At 35.9% G+C, this 23,320-nt stretch overlaps 1 protein-coding gene and 1 pseudogene across 1 annotated transcript; one reads left to right on the top strand and one right to left on the bottom strand.

The window, feature by feature from the left end:
* Nucleotides 1-5,656: 5,656 nt before the first annotated feature.
* LOC125218052 (uncharacterized) lies at nucleotides 5,657-7,598 on the top strand (annotated as a pseudogene).
* A 3,385-nt stretch (nucleotides 7,599-10,983) lies between these two features.
* On the bottom strand, nucleotides 10,984-14,771 carry LOC125224308 (B-type cell cycle switch protein ccs52A-like). Its single transcript, XM_048127690.2, has 10 exons — nucleotides 14,305-14,771; nucleotides 14,008-14,130; nucleotides 13,822-13,926; nucleotides 12,955-13,134; nucleotides 12,777-12,839; nucleotides 12,461-12,655; nucleotides 11,941-12,042; nucleotides 11,777-11,839; nucleotides 11,620-11,688; nucleotides 10,984-11,388 (listed from the first exon to the last, which is right to left on the bottom strand). Exons 1-10 carry the CDS (start codon nucleotides 14,728-14,730, stop codon nucleotides 11,335-11,337), a joined length of 1,380 nt encoding a protein of 459 aa, XP_047983647.2. The 5' UTR covers nucleotides 14,731-14,771; the 3' UTR covers nucleotides 10,984-11,334.
* Between the last annotated feature and the right edge of the window lie 8,549 nt (nucleotides 14,772-23,320).

Below are 23,320 nucleotides of genomic sequence, written 5' to 3'. Positions count from 1 at the left end.
TGAGACTAGGTTTGTCTCCTTTAGTCATAGGGGTATTTCTTTAGTCATAGGGGTATTTCTTTACTTGCAATTATGCATCTCAAATACTTTAGGCACCTTTTCACTATATCCCTTCTGTGACAATCAAAAATTATTTCTTTCGATTCCAAATTCAAAAGAGGCTTCCCCAAGATCTTTAATCTCAAATTTCTTCGCGAGAAAATTCTTGGTGTTAGTGCAACATATCCTTATCGAAAATTATTTCTTTCGATTCCAAATACAAAAGACGATGCATTTTCTCCCATTGAACTTGTGATACACACAACCATCAATAACATTCTTTCTGAATCGAAATGAAAGAACTACTTCATCAAATTTGTGGTACCATTGACGAGAGTCTTAATTGAGGTTGTTGAGATTGACTTTAAATGATATCATCCGCATGAGATTGAATGTTTACAACAATATCATCTTGAGGTTCTTAATATGCTTCTTCTTCAATGATAGTAATTGATACCTAATCATTGTTAGAAGCAGTAGTAGGTGTCTATACAGACTCCTCCTCAAAAGTAATGTTCCTTAACACATTCTTCCCCTCAAACTCAACATCCTCAAGGAATACTATATTTCTCGTCCCAAAAATTAGTTCCTTTTGTGGGATCATAAAATTTAAAAACCCCTAAATTTTTCTGGAAGACCAAAGTGAGAATATATGCTACAGTCTTTAATGCCTCTCCCTAAAGTGAATGCGACAAGGAAGAATGATAAATCATACTCCTTCACATATCTTTAAGAGTTTTATTTCGTCTTTTAGCTACACCACTCATGCTAGGCGATCCCGACATGGTGTACAAAACGACGATCCTACACTCTTCCAAATAGAAGGCAAAATGTCTTTGACATTGTTCACCTGAGCAGTCTTTTTTCTGTCGTAGTTTCGCCACCACGGTCAGATTTGACTTTCTTAATGCCTTTGTTGAGTTGGAGCTCAACATCAGCCCTGAATATTTTGAACTTGTCTAAAGCCTCAGACTTTTAATAAATTAAATAGGGGTGCCCAAAACAAGAATATTCATTTGTGAATGATATAAAATATTGTTGATCATTCCAAGAAACCGAAGTGAATGAACCACAAATGTCCGTATATAAATGTATAGCTCTATTGGCACCTAATTTCTTAAGTTTGGTCTGCTTTCCTTCGATACATTAAACACACAAATCAAGTTCTGAAGATAAGTGTATTCAATATAACATATGACACAAGTCTCACAATCCTTTATTTTGAGATATAACCAAAACACTGGTGTCATAAATTAACCAAATTCTAATTATTTAATTTGCTTAGTCCCTTTTGATTCAACATGTAAAGCTTCTGAATATGAAGTAACATAATTGAGCATACAAAGATTGTTATATGCACTTAAGGAAACAGTGCCCACAATACTAGAATTATTTGAAGGAAGAACTTTACTATTTCTGAATGAACAAGAGAAACCAAATTTGTCCAAAACAGAAATAGAAACCAAATTTTGTCTAAAAGACAGTACAATAAAGTATCCTTCAAAGACAGAATAATTTCAGTATTTAATAACAATCTACAATGCCCAATAGTCTCTACTTCCACCGATTTGTCATGTCCCACATAGATGTATCTTTCACCATCAATTGACTTTCGGTAGCTCAGAGAGCCTTGCACTGATAACCTTATGTGAGTAGTAGCACCAGAATCTACCCACTAAATATCATTAGGGACTAAATCCAAATTAACTTTAGAACAGACCAAAACAAGACTTGTAACTTCCTTTGCACACCATGCATGATATTTACAATTCTTCTTTTTATATCCATGTTTACCACAAAAGAAACAACTATCATTATCATTATGTTATTTCTTTTGTGATGAACCCTTATCCGTAGCAGCATTCTCGATACACTTTTTCTTAATGCCCTTTACTTTATTTCTTGAGATACTGACCATATGTACAACACCAAATGCACAAACAAGTCTTTAGAATTCAAGCTTAAGTGAAGCAACATGAGACATTTTCATAATGTGTTCCCTTATGTTGCCCTTGCCATTATATACTTTATTGAGATCAAGCATGTTTGTCTCAACCTTATCGTTTTTCACAAAACGTTCCTTAATTTTGGCAAGGTATTCACTGGCCTTAGTGATATAGTCAGATGCAGTGCCTCGAAAGGCTTCTGGGTTGCTACGCCTAATGATCAGTAGACTTACACGATTTGAGTGTTCCCACTTCTCGTAGTTTCTCCTTCGATAAGAAGTACTATGTCCGTAGGAGAAGTAGGTTCCCAATCCTTAACGCGTAGTCCAGATCCATGCTACCCAGAGCAATCAAAATATAATCTTTGCAATCTTTAAAATTTGACCCATTCAACACTAACATATTGTTTATGTTGGAAGAAACTGCAGAAGCAGACATCATAACTTAACAAAGAACAAAACCAAAATAGTTGTCATGCTCACATAATAAAATCTAAATAGGAAGGTAACATCTCGAGGTACCAGCACAACATCCATATCAAGTCTTTTGACAGTAATATGAACTTGTAATTGGTAACCTCATTGTAGTGATCAAACACTGACAATAAGATCTGGTCAAGTAATATCCACCTTTTGGCATCACACTACTCACATGAACACTGAATAATTATCACGTATTTATCACCACAGGTATATATGTATTTCGTGCCAAACATTAATCTTCCTTTTGGCCGACTAATATCCGCATTAAAATACATACACAGATACTGTCCTAACATTCGCAATAAAGAAATCTAGACAATAGAGGTTACTTTTGCAACGTCTTACTTCGACTAATCTACTTTGAATATTAGTAAAACATTACGAGGTACCGAGCACAACATCCACATAAAGTCTTTTGACAGTAATATGAACTTGTAAATGGCAACCTCCTTACAGTGGTTAAATACTGACAATAAGATCCTGTTAAGTAGCGTCCACCTTTTGGCATCACACTTCTCACAGGAAAACTGATTAATTGTCACGTATTTATTACCACACGTATATGTGTATCTCGTGCCAAATATTAATCTTCCTTTTGGCCGACTAATATCCGCATTAAAATACACACTCATGAGTAGAAAATAAGGAACATGAGATGTACCCAAGAATTTGAATTTAAAAATTCAAAACCAAATACAAACGCTCGCAAGGGAGTCGTTTATAATTTTCTGGAATACAGTGGCTAGCCAACGAGTCACTGGGTTCGCGTACCTCGCGAACTCAACAAGTCGCTGAATCCTGACGGCCAACCCTATAACTCCCCAGCAAATCGCAAATTGCTGACTCCTAATGGGATTTCATATAATTTTTGTTCAAATCCGATTTTTCATTAAAATCGATAAAATCCAAATTTTGATGTTTTCCAAGAACGTAACCAACAACCATAAACAACCAAAAGCAACACCAAAATAACAACCAATTAAATCTACAAAACATAAACCATAGATTTATAGATTCACCAAAACATGCAATAGAGAAAACCTTAATCGCCAAGCAAGAATACAGTTTGCGATATTCTAATCCGAAACAGAATCAATGCATAAACGAACACAAGCGAAACTGTATTCTCATTTCAGATTCAAATTTTTCTATTTTTCACAAAATTCGACTTATCGTATGCGTGTGCTTGAATTGAAATCAATTCCTAAGCCAAAGACGTAACTATGCAAATGATCATATAACAAAGGCAATCATTCAAACTTGGTAAGTGTGCATAATTCTTTACCATATTGGATGAATTTATTAACATAAGGAAATTGTCAGAAGAATAATCACAATGAATTCACCAAGATTATAATGCAGCACCTTATTTGAATTCTCAATTCTCGGCATCGCAAAAGAAAACCCTAAATTTCTTCTCAACGATTTCTAATATAATCCAATAAATTTCACATGGATCTCAATTTCACATGGATCTCAATTTCTTCGCATAATTAAGAAATTAAAACATAAATTCATGAACCTGATTAGGCATATCATACACGACGCCAACACTCTTGCGTGTATTATTCATAAAACAAAACCCTAATTCTCCTATTCCCAATTCTCAGAGAATCATCAATAGAGTGGCTCTGATACCACTTGTTAGAATAATTGAATGAACAATTACTTAAAAGCTCTCTATGATGATTAACCGAGAACGACGGAGAAGGAGCAGAAACTGTAGAGCGGAAGCGTACCTCGATCCATAACGAATTGAAAGGCGGAATTCTTTGCAGCAGCTATGGATCTTCCAAACGATCAGAGACGTCCTTCACAATAGTCTGCCGAGAGAATACAGAGATATTGAACGTTCTTCTGACGTCTGGGGACTATAACCCTAGCTTATATTTATATTAAATATAAACACCTTTATTTTCTATTCGGTCCCTCGTCAAATAGAAAATCACTTTATGGTATCTACACTTATTTCCATAACAATTAAATACACTTTAGCCCAAACTTTAATCTTTATTGGATCACTTTAATTGGACAACTAAAAGATAGCCATACAAATTAAATTAGTCACGTGGAAGCCCAAATTACTAACACAAAATAGTCACAAAATATTGTATCCTATGAAAGGCGTTTCACAGGTAAGAGATTCAACTTACTAGAAGTTGTTCGAGTCTCCTTGTTACAAACTAAAATTCTAACTATAAAGTTTAATTAATCTTTAGTTTGTCGCTGTATCGGAAAAACCGAGCATGCCTTGGACGAAGCTAGTGGACACATCTCAACCGCGCGCGAACGTTGATTTTCTATTATTCCAAATGTAATAGTATATATTTTAAATCTAGCCGTATGAGTTAGTTATTGATGTGTGTTTCTAACTCTTATAAAAGAAGTTCAAATTAAGCACTACCTCGACAAATATATTTCCCAATTGTTTTTATCGATTCTTGAATTTTTGTTACTTATTGTGGTGGGGTCGTGGGGATAGCCGCCATGCAATTAATAGTAGCATGCAACTTGCAATATTGCACTAGCCAACTTGTTTGTGCTTCTTTAGTGTATATATAGACTTCTCAAATGTATATATTATGGAATAGTTATTTTTATCTAGTTGGGTTTTGTGGTCCTTTTTGAGCTTCCTCTTTTGAATATAGATCCATGGATATAATTTGTAAACGAGAAGTAGGAAAATAGGCAGAATCTTCTTTTGGGTGTACCTATATAGGTCTTTTTTTAAGTTTTGTCTAGAATTGTAATCGATTATTGTGTAGGTGAATAAGCATAGCATATATAGGAGAGATCAAATGGAAACTTGTTCCTCCTATATATACTTTTAGTAACTCTATTTGTGTAATAATTTTCATGTATATAATCGTATTTATATGGTAATATTTCTTTACATATTATAATATATACTAGTGCTTTCATACAATAATTACTACTATTATTTAAACATTACACAATAATATTTCATTTTACACTTTTAGTATATATATAGATTCAATGGATCCGGCCTTGTGATGCTTGAGAGGGCAAACTTTTCTTTGGTCAATCTTAACATCTAGCAGAAGAGAAATGGGATGGGTCTTTGTTCATACATTTCCTAGGGCTTTCTTGCAAGAGAGAAACAAAATGGTCATGCACTATATATGGAAATGCATCATGTGTATTTTAATAACAATAAGAAAAATAAATTCAAGAAACTAGAGAAACAAAGGCACTAGAGAATGGTTGTAGAAGCACTAGAAAAGAAACTCTATGATGCTGCATCTAAAGGGGATGAAGCAACATTTTCACAACTTCTCCCACAAGATCCATATCTTGTTGAAACACTTTCATTTCCATCTTCAATAAATATTCTCCACATAGCAACAATGCATGGACATATATCCATGGTTGAAGAAGTGCTTAAGTTTAATCCGAGGCTAGTGCGGATTTCCGTCTCTCAAAAATCATCGCCTCTCCACATTGCAGCAGAAGCAGGGCACGTAGAGATTGCCTCGAAATTGCTAAGGGTAGCCCCGCAGATGTGCTGGTTGCGCGACGACCAAGGCATGAACCCGATTCATCTTGCAGCCATGAACGGGCATGTCGAGATTGTACAACATATCCTTCACGAGAGTTGTTTGCCTGCGATGGAGAGACTGGATCGCGGGCAGACTGTGCTGCATTTGTGTGTGAAGCATGGTCAGCTTAGGGTTTTGGAAGTTTTGGGAGAGCTTGTGTGTGCAAAGGATGATGATGGGGAGACATTATTACATTTGGCTGTTGTGAGGTAATCATACACCAACTCTTTTAATTCTTGTATTCCTCATTTGAAATACTACGTACTACCTCCGTCCCACTCAAGATGTCCACATTCTTGATTGACAAGGAATTTTAGAAGGAGTCGTTAGGTGGAGTAAGTAGAGGGAAAAAAGGTAGTTGAATATTTTTAATAAGGATAGATGACTGAGGGATTAATTTCCAAATATAGAAACTGCACATTGAGTGATGCAAACTAAAAATGAAAGATGAACATCTTGAGTGGAGTGGAGGGAGTATAGTCTTCTTTTGCTAGCTTGAGTTTGAAGTCAAGATTTAGACACCTACATACATCCTTGTCGATTGTGGGCTTTTGAAGCCGACAATCATCACAAAACCCTAATCGAATATTGACCTTGAATGCACGTTAAAAATCTCAATTTCAAACTCGTAGTATTTACTACAAATCGAAATATTGAACGTTAAGATTATTCCGTTTCAGACTATAAAATACTTGGTGGACAAGAAAAGCATAGAGAAGCATCACGAAACTCTATGGGCAAAACAGCCCTCCAAATCTTGAACGAGAGTCCTCCAAGAACCATCAGCGCCGCCACATACTCAAAGATGAGAGATCACTTAACAAATCTAAAGAACGAGTCATTTTTCCAAGTCCTCCCGAAGATGACCGACGTGACAATGGTGGTGGTGGTCCTGATCACCACCATGGCCTTCCAGGGGGCCTCAGCCCCCTTGGTGGTGTGTGGCTAGAAGACACGTCGTCCCACAGGGCAGGCGAGGCCATGCTGGCATCCACCCAGCCCACGAAATACAGACACATGGTGCACGCCAACACCACGGCCTTCGTGTCTTCCATCATCACCATCCTCCTCGTCACCACGGAGCTCCCATCCACACACTTCTTCTTCATGGCATCTGTCAGCTACGGAGTGGCGCTGTCAGAGGTCACTCCAGACGGCAAGGGGAATCTCGTGGTTGTGACAGCGGGGGCGGTGGCCGCGAACGTGCTTGGTGTGTTGTCGGCGTATGTTGTTGTAAGGAAGTTGTATCTGTCGTGGAAGAGGAAGAAGCGGCTGCAGCACGATACTTGCTACTGATGGTTTCATACGACGTGGTTTTTATTGGATTTTTCAGCAGTTGGAGAGGCGAGGGTTTTCGAGAGCCGATCGTTGATATAAAGTCGATTTTTCTATTGAGTCAACATCTTTTTTTTTTTTTAAGTTTGACAAGTTGTGAGGAAATTAGCTAGGGAGATTTCTTCCATTGGAATCAATATTAAAGTATGTGGGACAGTACTTAGATTTTGCACGGTTTTAGAAGGTAATGTTGTATGAATCTAATCATATTTTGTTTATTATTAGGCGTTTTTAAATCTACTTTTCTATTATTTTGCTATTTTGACCATTTTTTGAAGAATGTTTAAAATAAGGTATTAACGCATTTCTGCCTTAATAGAGGCGTTTCATTTTCTACAATCGTTTTAAAAAAATAACAATAAATAATTATAAAGGAGAAAAAGTAAAATAAGTCTTAATTTACTTTTATCCACTTTAACTATTTATTACTCCCTCCGTGGTAGTTGAGTCATTTCATTTTCTGCACTCATATTGGATAAATGGTACTACCTCCGTCCCCCAAAATTTGTTACACTTTGACCCGACACGGGTTTTAAGAAATGTAATGGAAAGTGAGTTGAAAAAGTTGGTGGGATGTGGGTCCTACTTTTAAAGTGTTAGTATTATAATAAAATGTGAGTAGGAATGAGTTAGTGGAATATGAGGTCCACTACCAAAAATGGTAAAAGTGAAGTGTATCAAATTTTCAGGGACGGACCGAAATGGTAAACTGTATCAAATTTTCAGGGACAGGGGACAGAGGTAGTAATAAATAGTTAAAGTAGAGAAATAGTAAAGTAAGAAGGAGAATAACTTAGATAATACTCTTCTCTACATTATTCTCTCTCTTAATTTACTAATTTCCACTTTTACTATTTATTTTCATTTTTCCAAAACGAGTGCAGAAAATGAAACGACTCAACTACCGCAGAACGGAGGGAGTATTATTTTTCAAAATAAGTGCAGAAAATGAAACACCTCTATTAACATAGAACGAAGGGAGTACAAAATATGTGAATGTGCAGCAACCTTGGTTCGAGTCAAATTTTGCTAGTGATTTTGAAGTCCTATTAGTCTAAAATACAAACCATCCTCTTCATCTTCAAAAAAGCTTTGCATAGGTATCTTAAACGTCTCAACTGGATTTCGGTATTAGAAGTTATAGCCGTTTTACAAAGACTACGCGGAGCAGTAACGAAGCAGGCGTTCCGCTGGATTCGCGTGGAAACGAACCCAGCTTTCCGACATTAATGCACGGGAAAAACGCCGAACAGAGTCAGAGGAAAAAACCCACCCGCCTGGAATGCAACATCCTTGTTTTACGTGCTAGAATTGAACGCCCCCACAATCCAAAACTCAATTTTCCACCTAGAAAGAAGAGAAGAACGAGCAGAGGATGAGTATTCATCACAAGATTGAAGACGAGGCCTCCAATCAGCCCAATCCAATTCTAGGAGTTCATGTTTGTAGTTTTGCTTTGTTTGGACAATTTTTTGAATATTTATTTGACTTTTGTGATGAACATGAGTAGCTAAATCCTCCGTAAAATTCTATGAGGATATATAATGATTTTCAAATTCTATACCTTGGCTTATGTGGTTATTTTAATTTTTCCTATGTTTATACATTTATTTGACTGGTCACTTTATAAATACATGTGAAAATGCAGTTGCAATAACGGTACAAGAAGTTACATAGAGATGAAGTGGTGGCGGAGTGGAAGAAATTAAAAGGGGAATACAATTAATACACAATTGATGAAGTAAGATTGATGAGAAGAAAGATAGTTAAAATAGTTTTAGTAAATAGTGGAATCCACATTATTATTTGTGTTTAATAAGTTATAATGATGATCTATATTGGTATAAGTTGTGAATGAATTAATATCATGTGTAATGAGTTAATGACAACTTTTCATAAATAGAAATGCTCATATTTCTATGGAATAGACACAAATACAAAGTGCATATGGAACAAAGAGAGTAAGTAGTAATTAATTTACTCATTTAGGCAAGATACTTGTACTATTCATTTTTAGACACATCAACTAAGAAAATGATGTTTAAAGATAAATTGAGGAAATAAAGTAGGAAATTGTAAAAGTAGTAGAGAATCTTTAAACTTGAGGAAATAAAGTAGGAAATTGTAAAAGTAGTAGAGAAAAAGAGAAAAAAAATAGGAGAAAATATAAAGTTTTTGGCAATTGATTATATTTATTGATTTAGAGCAACTCCAAAGGGGAGGGTAAATGAGAAGGTAAAGCATGATAACCGCCAAATGTACCTCTTTTTTATGGAAAAACATTCTCCAAGAGAGAGGTAAATGGAGAGGTATTAGAGCATCCGCAGCGGTGCTCGTCCGTGCGTCCGTCCGTCCGTGCCGCTGGACAGAGCTCGTCCGTCCGCCGATGGAGCTCGTCCGTCCGTGCCAACGGCACGGCGCTGCTCTTAGCTAAGAGCACGTCCGTGCCGCTGAGCAGCCATACGTGGCGTCTTCTTATTGGCCAACGGCATTAACGTTGGCAAATTCGATTTTTATTTTTTATTTTTTAAAAAATTCATAAATAATTCAAAATAATACCAAAAAATAAAAAAAAAATTTGGATTCCCAAAAAAATAGAGCCGTTTATAGACGTTTTTTTTTTATTTTTGTGAATTTTTTTTTAATCCCAAAATCATCTATAAATACACACATTCATCATCCATTTTTAACATCAAATTATCTGTCATTCATACTTTTTCATACTTTTTAATTTTATGGATTTTAATTACGTAATTTTTAATTTTTAGGATTTTAGTTATGTATTTTTTAATTTTTAGGATTTGAATTATGTAATTTTTAATTATTTTATAATTTGTAATAGTACTCCGGGTATTTTTAATGCATTTTAATATTGTGAAAATGTTTTTATATAAATTGAATAATAGAATGGTGGGAGCTCTGTCCTTAGCTAAGAGCACGGATGTGGGTGTTGTGCTCTTAGCTAAGGACAAACAGTAAAAGTAGGTCCGGGCTCACTTCCGTGCTCTTAGCTAAGAGCACGGATGGGGATGCTCTTATACCTTTTCCCATTTTGAGGAGGTATATTTACCTCTCCATGGAAGAGAAGGTAAAATAGAAATAACTGATTTTGAGATTGACGGGAGAGAGAAGCGGCAAAATCTATTTTCATTTGCATGCATTAAGCATAAAGTACTTCATGATTACATCATTCTTTTAGTTTTCATCTAATTGATAATTTTATTAGTTAAAAAATTTAATAGATTGACTTACTTTTGTATTTACATAATCACAAAAATCTCTTTGTGATGCAATCTTTAAGTCCAACCTGTATTCTATATTCTTTTTGTAAGCATTTCATCACAAAAGAAAGAATTACTCTAAATGTTGATTTGCTGTTTGTTTAACACATAGGATTGATTGAAATATTACCTTTGAACTAGAATGCAGTCTAGCAACTAACATTTTTAAAATATAAGCATTTACCTCTTCAATATATCTTCTCCCCTTGGAGTTGCTTGCTTTTTAGAAGGTATATTGCACTTTTTGAGAAGGTATAAACATGATATACCCTTTTCATTTACCTTCTTCCCTTGGAGTTGCTCTTAGGTAAAAGAACAAACTAAAAACTAAAGTTTTCTAATATTTATTGATGAAAAATCTATTGGAGAACGAAATAAGCGCTCCCGTTTAGTTTATTATCTCCAGAACTCCAAGAATAATTATTTACAGAAAAATAATTCTGTTGTCTCCTGCACACTCTGGTCATGTTTCTAAAATATTAGAAACAGTAGATATTTACCAGTTTTTCTTGATTGTTGAGACTACAATCAGCTGATAAAATATTTGTAACCTTCTGCATTTTACCGCGGGACCGCAGCTCTGCGTCGTCTCTCAACTTATCTGCTCCCCGCGTTACTGCGTTTGGAGCAGTAAAATTCGTTGTGAGCAGAGCAACATGAGTAAATAAGATGAGTAATACGTAGCAGAAGATCAGCGAATTTGCGTCCTTCCAAGAGATGATGCACAGATTTCACTTTTTGTGTTCTGCAGAATGATAGGAATTTGCGATTATTAGACACCATCAGCTATAAGAGAGGATACCGCAGTTTTTGAGTAAAATCTCAGAAATGATATAGAATGACAACTTTTTAGTGATATTCGTGGAAAATTTTGGAGTGCACCGCATATCTTTACCAGGATTTGGTTAAATCATGTTTGACGCTAAAAGAGCCAAGCTAGAAAGTTTCATGATGACGAAGAAATCAGAACAGTCACCTGAGATTTTGGCAAAGCGAAAAGATTCCAGAGCCGAAGCGTTTCATCTCCTGATCCTGTTACGATTGTCTGCAAAGAATTTCAGCATGGAAAATAGCACAATAAGTAACAATGATGCAAACGAAAAACAAGAAACTGCTGGTTTTCCTCGATATACCTGCCCATCTGGTGAAATGGCAAGGTAGAGTACTCTGGATGTATGGCCAGTGAGGGTAGCCAACTGCATTGAAAGTTAACTCAAATTCATTAGGTGATTGCACAAAATGAAGAAAACTCAGCTGCAGTAACACTCTTTTCAGTTGTCATGCTTGATTATCTCACCTCTGACATTGAAGGATATCTCCACAAGATTATTTGGTTTTTGGAGTAGCCATGGGTGCTCACAAGTTCATTGACATTCTTCGACCACGCGAGATTGCACACCTGTCATAGCATTGTTTCGGGTCAGGTTGTCATTCTGACAATAATGACTAAGAACTTTTGGTTGCTCAAGACCTCCTTTATTAAATTCCGTTGAACATATAAAATAATTATTTCTATAAAGGAGGATAACACAAACAAAATAGCTCTACTATAGTCATGATTGAAACCAATACAGATAGCACTTAAAAAATCACAATACAAAGGAAGTAAATGAATAGATTCATCCATTTCTTCAGTCAACTAAGGTCAAGTAAGAAATTTAAGATCCAAGAGTTTGTAGTAGATGCTATCTAGCACAAGAGATCTTTTTCATGATGCATTAGAGGATTTACTACTAGAGCCATGGCTATCATAAAACAGGTACATCAATGTCAACATTGTAGACCTGAAGTTGTCACGATAAGAACAAGAAGGTCACCTGACTTCCAGTATCCATGCTACTTAGTTTTGTATTAGTAGTTGTATTCCAGAAACGGATGCATCGGTCAGCACTTCCACCCCCGGAAGCAAGGAGTCCATAAAGATGGGGCGACCACGCAATTGCTTTTACAGCAGCAGTGTGTTCACAGTATTTTAGCACAGGCTGGGTCGAATGTTGATTCCATACGAAAAGCTATATTTCAAAGCCATATAATGTATGATTTAGTTGCTGACAACAATGAACAGGTATAAAGAGAAAAGAAGATAAAAAGAAAAGGAACTTGAAAGTTTATCAAAGGAAAATAACTACTTACTCTATCGTCACCTCCACCTGATGCTAATTCTCGATTGTCATAAGACCACTCCAATCCACAAACCTAAACCACAATTGACAGGAATCAGAAAACACAAACCCCCCCAAGATCCAGAGTAGGACAGTACTCAATTAAGTGTGAGCTGCGACCTGCAGAAAATTTCATGAAGAGCCCATACCTCATCTTTATGCCCGGTTAACTTGCTAACGTAATCTTCCCGAGCTCGTATATCACGCTGAAGAATACTTTTATCGCGGCTTCCTGAAGACAATGTGGATGAACTCCAGGCTAGGGCTCCAACTCGCTTCCGATGTCCATCCATTGTTCTTATCCTCTTGCAACGAGAAGTATCCCATAACTGCAAGCCATAGATTCAACTCGAGTCATGTACAGTGGAACCATTTGAACTGGATTCAACACAGTTCAATTTCTGTAATTAAAAAATTAAAGAAATAGCCACAACCATGCAATACAAACCACAAGTGACATTTTGAAGGTTGCAAATTTTCATCATTAAGATACAAAGGAGTTCAAAGGCAAAAGCACTTCCAATGCACAAATTTTTCATCATCCATTTAGGCAAGCAAAAAAGCCTAAGGATCCAAATGTTTGTGTGCCACATAAATTGTAAAGGAAACATCGCCTACAATCAAAATTTAAGAGCTAGGATTTTATGAAAAGATGGGATATATACATTTATGCATTTAGTAACAAATTAAGGTGGGCGATATTGGTTTATGTATTTAAGAAATGGAGTGTGAAACGCAACATAAATAGAGTAAAACCAAAAACTTAGAAGCCCTAAACCCTCTACCCCTGCAAATAGAAACTTTTATTCTCTGTATAATGCAAGAAAGTCCCAAACCAGATAAAGAGTCAAGTTAAAGTTGGAACTTTAGGTAAAGGCTTTGTGGTTCACCACAGATGCATTCCAACATATATACCGTACAACTCCCAACTCCATGTAGATAACAACATTCTAAAATAGGGTAAGAAGCGGCATAGAAGGTGAATCTAAATTTTTAGCAATAAGTTCAAAACATACTTGGAGTTTCCCATTGTTAGTTCCAACAGCAAGATGTGTATTGTGCTGAGCCCAGCGAACAGAACAGACACTATCATCAGATTGTAAATCGCACAACTTCACTACCTGCACAAAGATGCAAGAAGATCCATTCCATCATTCATGAAGGCAACCCCACCAAATATAAGATAGGAAAAAAGTCTTTACCTTGCTGTTAGAAGCATGCCACAAATAAACAGAGTTTCCCATCCCCACAGCCAGCACATTATGCGAAGACCAGTCGACGAGGTTGAGATAGAAATCATCTTCCAAACCAGGTGCATCCAGAACCTATGCGAAACAGATATTAATTCAAGCAATACCAATTAAAATTGAGCATTATTGATGAAAGAAATCTGGTCAACAATAACCAGAATCACAATTCAAACACAGATAACCTAACAAAAAACATAGAAACGAGAAAATCCAAACCCTAGGATGAGGAATGACAATTCAATTTCCAACCTTGTAAGGAGACCTAGGAAGTTCCCTTGGGGCCTTAGCAGTAGGACCGTGAGGATCAAATCCAAACGGCGTGAGCGAATGCAGGGGTTTCTTCGTTTCGGTTTTATACTTGAAAATATTGCAATTGGGAGGACTAGTGAGGAAATCAGTAGCATTGATACTATTTCTGCTCGAGGAGGAAGATTTCTGGGGCGTGGAAGGCTGGAGGCATTCAGGGCCGAAGAGGGCGGACTTCAAGAGGTTGTTGTAGGGCGAAGTTGAATCATGGTTGGAGGTAGAATTAGGAAGATTAAAGAGGGCGAAATTGGAAGAGGAGCGGCTGGGGATGAAGCGATCCCCGTAAATTGTGCGGGAGGAAGAGGGGCGGCGGTAGAGAAGCTTCGGCGACGGAGTTTTGGAGTCGGGAGAGAACATGCTCGTTTCCATTACTGTGGAGGAGGATGATTTTCCCGCGAAATATATGAATCAGATTTTATTGATTTGCGAATTTTTATCCTATGAATAATTGAATATATAAATTTTGGCAAGTTTTTATATGGAAATTTACCTTATTTATTACACTAAAAGAGACAGCAACGACTTTATAAGATAGTGATCTGGAAATTAGATTTTGCAGTTAGGATTTATGGATATGTAATTCAGATCTTAATTTAATAATAATCAAAGAATTGCTAACATATTTATTTCTGAGTTCTGACACTATTGCTAATTAGTTTTTCAATACAAGTAAAAAATACATCAGCAAGTAAAGATATTAAAAGCAAAAAATAAAGAAGGTAATATTAAAATGTTAAAGATTCAAGATCCCCGTACGGCTAATGTGCAAATTGTTGCTCAATTTAATTTCTTTATAACAATTGCAGTTCCACTTTCTTATTTAACTAATGAATATACATTTATCCAAACACGGAGACAAAACCCCAAGATTATGTATTTTAAAGAAAAATATAATGAGTAATGAATTATGTTAATTTCGTGCATCTATTTGTACACTTCATACTATTATCCAATAGGCATATAAATGAGTTGTGGCATCACTTATATCGCAGCTACGACGATGTGGGGGACTCACTAATCTTAAGAACAATAAATCGACCGAAAAGGTGTTTAAATTTTCAATCTACTTTAGTAATTTCTAATTAGTACACTACAATAATTGATAAATATAGGAAGCAAGGTTTTATCACACGAAAATTGATAAATTTCGACTTCTGAATATTGTAAGGCAATTTTTATTTATTTTCATCTACAGTGCAATTTAAAATTAAATTATACCAGCAAACAACTAATTAGGCCTTCGTAGGTGGGTTATAGAGAACTCTTTAATTAATTGGTGGAATAGCTTAGTATCTATGGCAAATCAATAATACAATTAGGCATCTCTAAGTCGTGCTACTAAACTAAACTCCTAGCTTACAACTCTAGAACAAATTCATAAATGCTATTGCTAACATAATAAGGACTAAACCAAAGGAAAAAAAAATGTAATTCTTCGTCTCCGAACACAATCAATTCTACCAAATTCGCAATTTGTTTTTTATCCTTCAAGTCCCAAGAATAATTGGCATTAAGTTTTGTTTCCACAATTGGATCATCTTAGAAATTTCAATAATATATATACACTCAACATAACCAAAAGTATAAGCCATTCTTATCATTCTAATCAACTATCATATTCTTATAGAGAAATTATAAATTCCCCATTTAGAAGCCTTTAATTTTCTTTTTTTCTTAGCAGGCTTAAGGCCTAACAAAGAAATCTATACCAATACTCCATGAAGAAAGAGTTTTGAGACTATTTACTAAAATATCATTTTTAGATGGAGATTAAACCATTGGTTGAATTAAAGGTAAAAGCTAATTGTAAATGAAGAGAAATTGACTTCCAAATTAAATATTAACCTTTATAAATACCAAATCATTTTGTGTGCTTAGTGAACCATTACGCTTAAAATTATTTTTTTCTCTCAATTTAAAGTGCTCAGGTATGTTTTTATTCATTTTTTACATGTTCTTACTCACTGTTTTGAGACTATTTACTAAAATATCATTTTTAGATGGAGATTTAACCATTGGTTGAATTAAAGGTAAGAGCTATCTGTAAATGAAGAGAAATTGACTTCCAAATTAAATTTTAACCTTTATAAATACCAAATCATTTTGTGTGCTTAGTGAACCATTACGCTTAAAATTGTTTTTTTCTCTTAATTTAAAGTGATTAGGTATGTTTTTTATTCATTTTTTACATGTTCTTACTCATTGTTTTGGCAGCAAGTCATTTAATAACACTAGTCAACTACCTTTTCCATTTAAGATTTAATTTTTTTTTGAAAAATGACATCCATATTTAACTTATATCCAAGGGTAACAAGGATTGTGTATCAGTAGCTATTACCAACAACACTATAAACTCAAGAATTAATCAAAAGCCCCAAATATTTGAATTTAGGTTAGCGATTAAATTTGAATTCAGGACCGGCGTGTATGTAGTTAATGACTGAGTTTCGTTGATGCGCAAGTCTTTGTGTAGGTTAGATGTTTTGAATTTTTTTTCATTTTCTTTTATTTTTCTTTATATTTTCTTTTCTTTTATTTTTATTTTTCTCTATTATTTTTTTACTTATCTATTAAATTCAATATCAACACAATTATTTGTATAATTTCACTATCAATATAGAATTCTATTATATTAAGGGAATGTTTAATAAAACATGTAATGCCAAGATAAATAATTATATCCATACATTTCTATTTGTTTGGTATTAAAGAAAAGCTTAACTTAAAGCCCAGTAAAAGGCCCGCCTTGGCCCGGCCCAAACTACCCTGTTTTGCACAGTTACGTAACCCACAAATTTAGTGGGATATATATATGTTCCCTCACGATTTCCGATGCTACCCTCCCTCAAATGATTTTCCTTCTTCCCCAGAATCCCCTTCCTCGTCCCTCTTCTTGCTGATTAAGTAAATATCACCGGCAAGAACACCCCTTTCCTCTATCACGGCGACCGTCTAGATACTCCGGTGGCGGCATTAACTACGACGATAGTGTTTATGATCTCGCTGGCCTTCAAATTTTGGATTGTGTTTCACTCTGCGGCCTCGGTCGGAACACAACCACCGGCGCATCGATGTAGATTCATGGCTGGGTTTCTATCGTGGTTGACTGATTCTTCTATGCTAAAATGAATATTCGTCTAAAATCTGATGGATTTTCTTTTTCAATCTAATGAAAAATATGACAAAGATGAACATGTGGTAGCTATTTTTGTCTCTTGAATTTTTTCAAATTCAGATGTTTCAATCGATTCTTACTTAGCTTTGCTTCTTCAAGGCCGTGGTGATCGTGGTTTATTTGAGTGTAGTTGATTTTCTAAAAATAAATTGCTTGAATTGGTGGAAGATACATTATTTGTTATTCTTAAAATGATTCTGGAGTCTCAATTTTTGGGAGGATTGCTTTTTTCTTCGATGAAGGTATCTTTTAATGGAGGAAATAATGTACTACATGATTAGACTAGTACTTGTTCCTGAAAATTTGTTACCTATTTTCTTTTTCGTCCGTCTTTAAAAATTTGTCACCTTTCACTTTTACCATTTTTTATAGTTTACCTCACATTCCACTAACTCATTCTCCCTCACATTTTATTTTAAAACTAATATATAAAAGTAGGACCCAAATGACACTAACTTTTTCAACCCACTGTCTATTACATTTCTTAAAACTCGTGTCGGGTCAAATGGTGACGAATTTTGGGGGACGAATGGAGTAATAGCTAATTGCGTTATTAAATTAGTTTTTAAAGACTTTGCACCACTAATAGTTTTACGAAAAAAAGAAATATACACACATTTCAAAATGAGGACAATTATGTCATTTCATTTATTATCTAATACACAAATCAAGATTATTTATAGCTTAACAAACAACTACGAATCTTATCTGCGCATATCTCAATATGAAGCTCGCATTTCTAATCTTTCTTTACATATCTGTTTATATTCCACTCATGAATTTGTAAAATTAGAATTTAGGAACATGAGTGTACTTTTCCAACGGGGACAAGATGTGAGATTTGAATGTTTCTAGAGACATGGGCGATATGGATTCATGTATATTGAGATCCATTAACCCAAAGAAAATCCAATTCTAGCAATTTTGATTTTCAATTTAAAAGGAAAAAAAAAGATAAAATAGATCCAACCATAAAAATTGAATCTAAAGCAGAATAGATGAAAGATAAGGAAAGGAAGAACATGAAAAAGAAGATAATATCATTGATGGAAAAGCATAAGACAAACTTATACCATACTAATACTCCCAATGGCTACACAATCTATGATCCACAAACCTTGAAGCAAATCTTTATTTGATTCATACTTATTGATGAATCAAACAAGCTAGTAGCTAGGAATTGGATAAACCCACAAAAGGGGAAGAACAATCTCTCAAGTCTCAAAATAAGCAATCAGCCAACCTTTGAAACTCTCACAAATTAGTGTGTACAGGTGGTGTGGAAAATGCTTAGAATTAGAGAAATCCAAGTGCATAGACTCAAAGGCCCGACCGGGCAGTCTTCACACCTCAATTCACCTGACCCGGACGAAGTCTATGAATTAGCTCGACTGGGCAATCTTCACCATCACAAAACGTCCTCCTCAGGCTTTTTGTCTGGAGTCCTCGCTCTTCAATACGCGACTTTCGTAAATCGGCCATAACTCCCTCCACTGAACTCCGATTGAAGCGTGTACCCAACTCTAAGATATTGAGGGTCCGACTTTATGTGCCTGCTAACTTGAAAGTTGGTGCTCCTTGAAGGTCTTGCTCCCGGTGATTTTACCCTTTTGGTGTTTGGTATTTTTATTTGGCTTTCTCTTAGTTTCTCTTTTTGATGGATAAATGAACATAAATTTAAAGATCGAGCCACGGAGGATAGAAACCCGAAACCTTTGGCCTCAGGCATTAACCTCTCTTCCGTTTGGCCAATTCACACACACTCTCTTCGTTTTTTCTTATGTAATAGTGTGGTGGTTGTATTAGATTTTGGGTGTTCTTTGTTTGCTTGTTGTTGTTGCTTCCACTGAAACGTTTTATTAGTTTGGATAGCTAGTGCAATTTCTTTATTGCTTTGTAAACTTAAGCTCACCTTCTATGGTTTGAGTGTTTACCTCTTATCAAAAAAGGAACTTCTTTATGGACATGTGTATACTCATTTATTCTAAGTACATATTTAAAATTTTCTAACTAATATTCACCGTTGTTCATTTTCATCCATCTCGCTTTAGGAGTCCCGGTTGGAATGTTTCATTAAAGGAAAAATAAAGAAAATGATTTGATACTAATTAGTTATTAAATTAAACCCATAAATATAAAAGGCAAACATTAAATACCCTTACTCATTCACGATCTCCCTCTCCCTGTTTACTCTGCCACCCCTCGTCGTAACCCTAATTTCTACATGCGCTTCGCTCTCGATGAAACCCTAAATCGGTGGCCGCTCCCTTACTCCTCTCTCTCAGTTGCTTAAATGGTAACCCTAAACCTACCATCTCCGCCGCCAACACCACCCTCGCCTTCGTCGGTTCATTCCAAAGCTACCGGTCGATTGAGACTCTGATCGCAACCATTTTATCCCCAATTCCCTGTATTCATGGGAGAACACGGACTCCATGTCCACCATTGTCCCTGAAACTCAGTTCTCTACGAACCTTAGCTGCTTGCCTCTACCTCCACTCTCCCCATCAGTCGATTTGTCATTCAACTCCACTTTTAAGTCGATTGAGTCTGCGAGTGATGTCAATCTATTCCCAATCTCCACCGTCTTCCCTGAAACACCACCAACCGCACGATACGGTGGGTATATCGAGGAAGAGGAGCACCACCTTCAGTTTATGGCCATTCAGTTCTGATGTTTATTGTTGCTCCTCTAAATATGTGAGTATGGTTTTGAATTTTAGGGTTTATGAGGTGGACACGAACTCAGGTCTACCATCGGCCATCCCTATTGACAAAAAATGGCTTGGATTTCTGATTCATTGTGCTTAAGCCACCCTCAATTGTTGGATTTGGAGGCTTAAGCACTATCTAATCATTGTTCTGCCTTGGTGGTGTTTTGGTTCGGTGGTTTTGTGGCTTGGTTGTGTTGTGGGTTGATGATGTTATTGGGTTGGTTCCTGCTGCTTGCTTACCTTCTGCTTCACTACTTGCTGCTTCGCTGCTTATTTCCTATGATGTTTTTCGTTATTTGGTTAATTTGTTGGACGATGAATGCTTACCTTATGATGGGTGTTCTTTGAGGGAACCTGATTTTTTGCTTTGTGCTTGATGATGGTTAATTGCTTGCTACATTTTGCTTCCTACTTCGTAGCTTACAAAATCAATGATGAGAGTTGTTGGAGGAGATTCATGGCATACAAAAAGTATGCATTACTAATACATGATTTAAATAATCAAGGCATTACAATGTCGTAGTCCAAAAAGTAAAGCAAAAATTAAAATGCAACTTGAGTGATCTCTGTCCTAGTAGCCAAATGCAATGACTAGATCCTTAATGTCATAGGAAGCACCATCATTGTTCTGAGGCAGTTCTAAATAATCTGTTAAGAATATTAGTACCTCACGTCTAAATTTCTCTTGGAAATATTTCCACCAAAACTAAAACCTAAGCGACAATTGTTTCCAATAGCTAGCAGATATCCTATTTACACTCCTCCCCATCAGTGTTCCCTTCATCCTTAGCCTCCTCATACTTCTCTTTCTCATTCTTCTCTTTCTCATTCTCTATTCAATATTTGGTCCATTTAATTTGATCTTCAGACTTTTGGTGGTAATCCTTATTTTTTTTCTTGAAACCTTTGGTTGAGAAGATCTTTCTAATCTGATTTAGGAATATTGAAGACCGCGGGGCACAAACCGAACCTATGGCATTTGCATTCCTCAACCGTGCAATTTCCACAGTACCAACACTACTTGACGTAATTACATTTGTCGCATTTCTTTCTTCCATGAGCCTTGGATTCTCTAACGCACTTATCGCAGTGTTGATCTGTATCTTTTGAATGATCTTTTACGACTCGAACGGAGCTCATCGTCACCGGACATCCTAAATTGCATCAATAAATATTTTTCTTTGAACGCTACCATTTTTTAGATGCAACGCAAATGCAATGAGCTGATGTATATAAGCGAACAAAATCGATTTTGGGTCTTCCATTGGTTGGAACGCTAAAACTAAACAGATTGCAAATGACAAATTTTAATAAGAAAACAAAAAGATTTGCATAAGATAATTTCATAAGAAAAATGGGTCTAATAAATTACCAACCTCAACGATCCGAAACACTGACTCTTTAGTGTTCTAGCTTAAACACTGACCCTAAACTCTTTAGCTTGCACGAGACTCAAGCTTAAATGATTTTGGCAAATAAAAAATTTGAGAAGACATAATAGAGAAGTAAAAGAGAGAGGAGAGAGCAAATCAGAGGGAGAAATAGAGAAGACAAATTAGAGGTGTGTTAAGAATATTAGTATCCCACATCGGTGGTGTGACATAGTCTATGATCCGAATCCACAAGTCACACATCATTTAATTAACCCGGCCAAGGATATCCATCGACCATTGACGAGGGGAGTGACAAAGAATATGCACGACAACTTAAGCACCTTCATATGAGAAATAAACTCCTCGAAGAGAGTGCTTGAGTGGGGGACGACCGTAAGCTAAAAATGGTGCTCAAGGCTTCGTGGGAGGAGTGAACGGAAGTGATGCCCGCTCGGGCGTTTCTTTTGGAGTAATTCGTTCTTCACTGCGCGACTTTCGAACTCTCTCATCTGTACTTCGATTGGAGCGTTTAAGATACTCACACGAAGCCCTTTCGAAGATTAAGGCAATGTAGTTGGAGCATTCCAGAGAATCGAGCTATTTGTAAGGGAAAACGCCCGACCAAGCATCCGAACTATATTCGGTCATGAATTTAAGAGAGTTTGCCCGACCGGGCATTTTTGCAAGAGGGAAAATGCTCAACCAGACATTTTTTGTGACTTGCATTTTTGAACTCTTTTTGGCTCTTTAATTTAACACTTTTAACCTCTAATATAAATTCCCATGTCTAAGGTTTTTGCCACTGCTTTCAACATTTTGTAAACCTACCAAAGACTCCATTGTGAGCATTCCTCTTCATTTTTGATCTATCCAAAATCTCTTGTGGTTGCATTTTAATCTATTGCCGGACTTAGATTGGATGTTAAGGTATGCAATTCTAGTTCTTGGCTACCTTTTGCCTTAATTAAGGATGCACAAATTTATGGCTATATATATCGCCTCAAACCTCATCAACAAGGATCTTCTTTTTGCCAAATAATTCTAGAGCATAATATTTGAGAGTTTCTCTTTGATAATCAAAGTTGAAGGGTTTTGAAGAAGGAATCAAGAGAAGATCAAGGCTACAAGGACTCAACCTTTGCATTTTATTTCCTTTAGTTCTTATGTTGTTTATGATTTCCCTACAAACTATGTTTTTAGATTATTCCATCATGTGTAACTAAACTCATAGAATTCTAGGGATGTGTTAGTAAGAGCATCCGCAGCGGTGGGCTGTCCGTCCGTGCCGCTGAGCACGAGCTCGTCCGTCCGCCGCTGCGAGCTGTCCGTCCGTGCCAGCGGCACGGCGCTGCTCTTAGCTAAAAGCACGTCTGTGCCGCTGAGCAGCCCTACGTGGCGTCTTCTTATTGGCCAACGGCATAGCCGTTGGCAAATTCAATTTTTTTTTTAAATTCATAAATAATTCAAAATAATACCAAAAAAAAAAATTGGATTTCCAAAATATAGATTATGTAATTTTATTGATTTTAATTGTGTAATTTTTAGGATTTTAATTGTGTAATTTTTAATTTTATTGATTTTAATTGTGTAATTTTTAATTTTTAGGATTTTAATTATGTAAGTTTTAATTATTTTGTAATTTGTAATAGTATTTTGGGTATTTTTAATGCATTTTAATATTATGAAAATGTTTTTAT

This window comes from Salvia hispanica, chromosome 1 (genome assembly GCF_029641045.1).
Source record: "Salvia hispanica isolate PSC_SH4W2 chromosome 1, Shi_PSC_v1, whole genome shotgun sequence".
Taxonomy (NCBI): Eukaryota; Viridiplantae; Streptophyta; class Magnoliopsida; order Lamiales; family Lamiaceae; genus Salvia; species Salvia hispanica.
Note: the sequence above shows the minus strand (reverse complement) of the source record. Positions and strands in the feature narration are given on the sequence as shown.

Bases quoted from the DNA above. Each gene is read 5' to 3' on its own strand.
- LOC125224308 (XM_048127690.2), bottom strand. From the start codon at position 14,730: ATGGAAACGAGCATGTTCTCTCCCGACTCCAAAACTCCGTCGCCGAAG. The intron at 11,840-11,940 runs GTGAGATAATCA...CTTTCAATGCAG, and splicing joins GATATCCTTCAATGTCAGAG to TTGGCTACCCTCACTGGCCA. The intron at 11,389-11,619 runs GTGACTGTTCTG...ATCATTCTGCAG, and splicing joins TCGCTTTGCCAAAATCTCAG to AACACAAAAAGTGAAATCTG.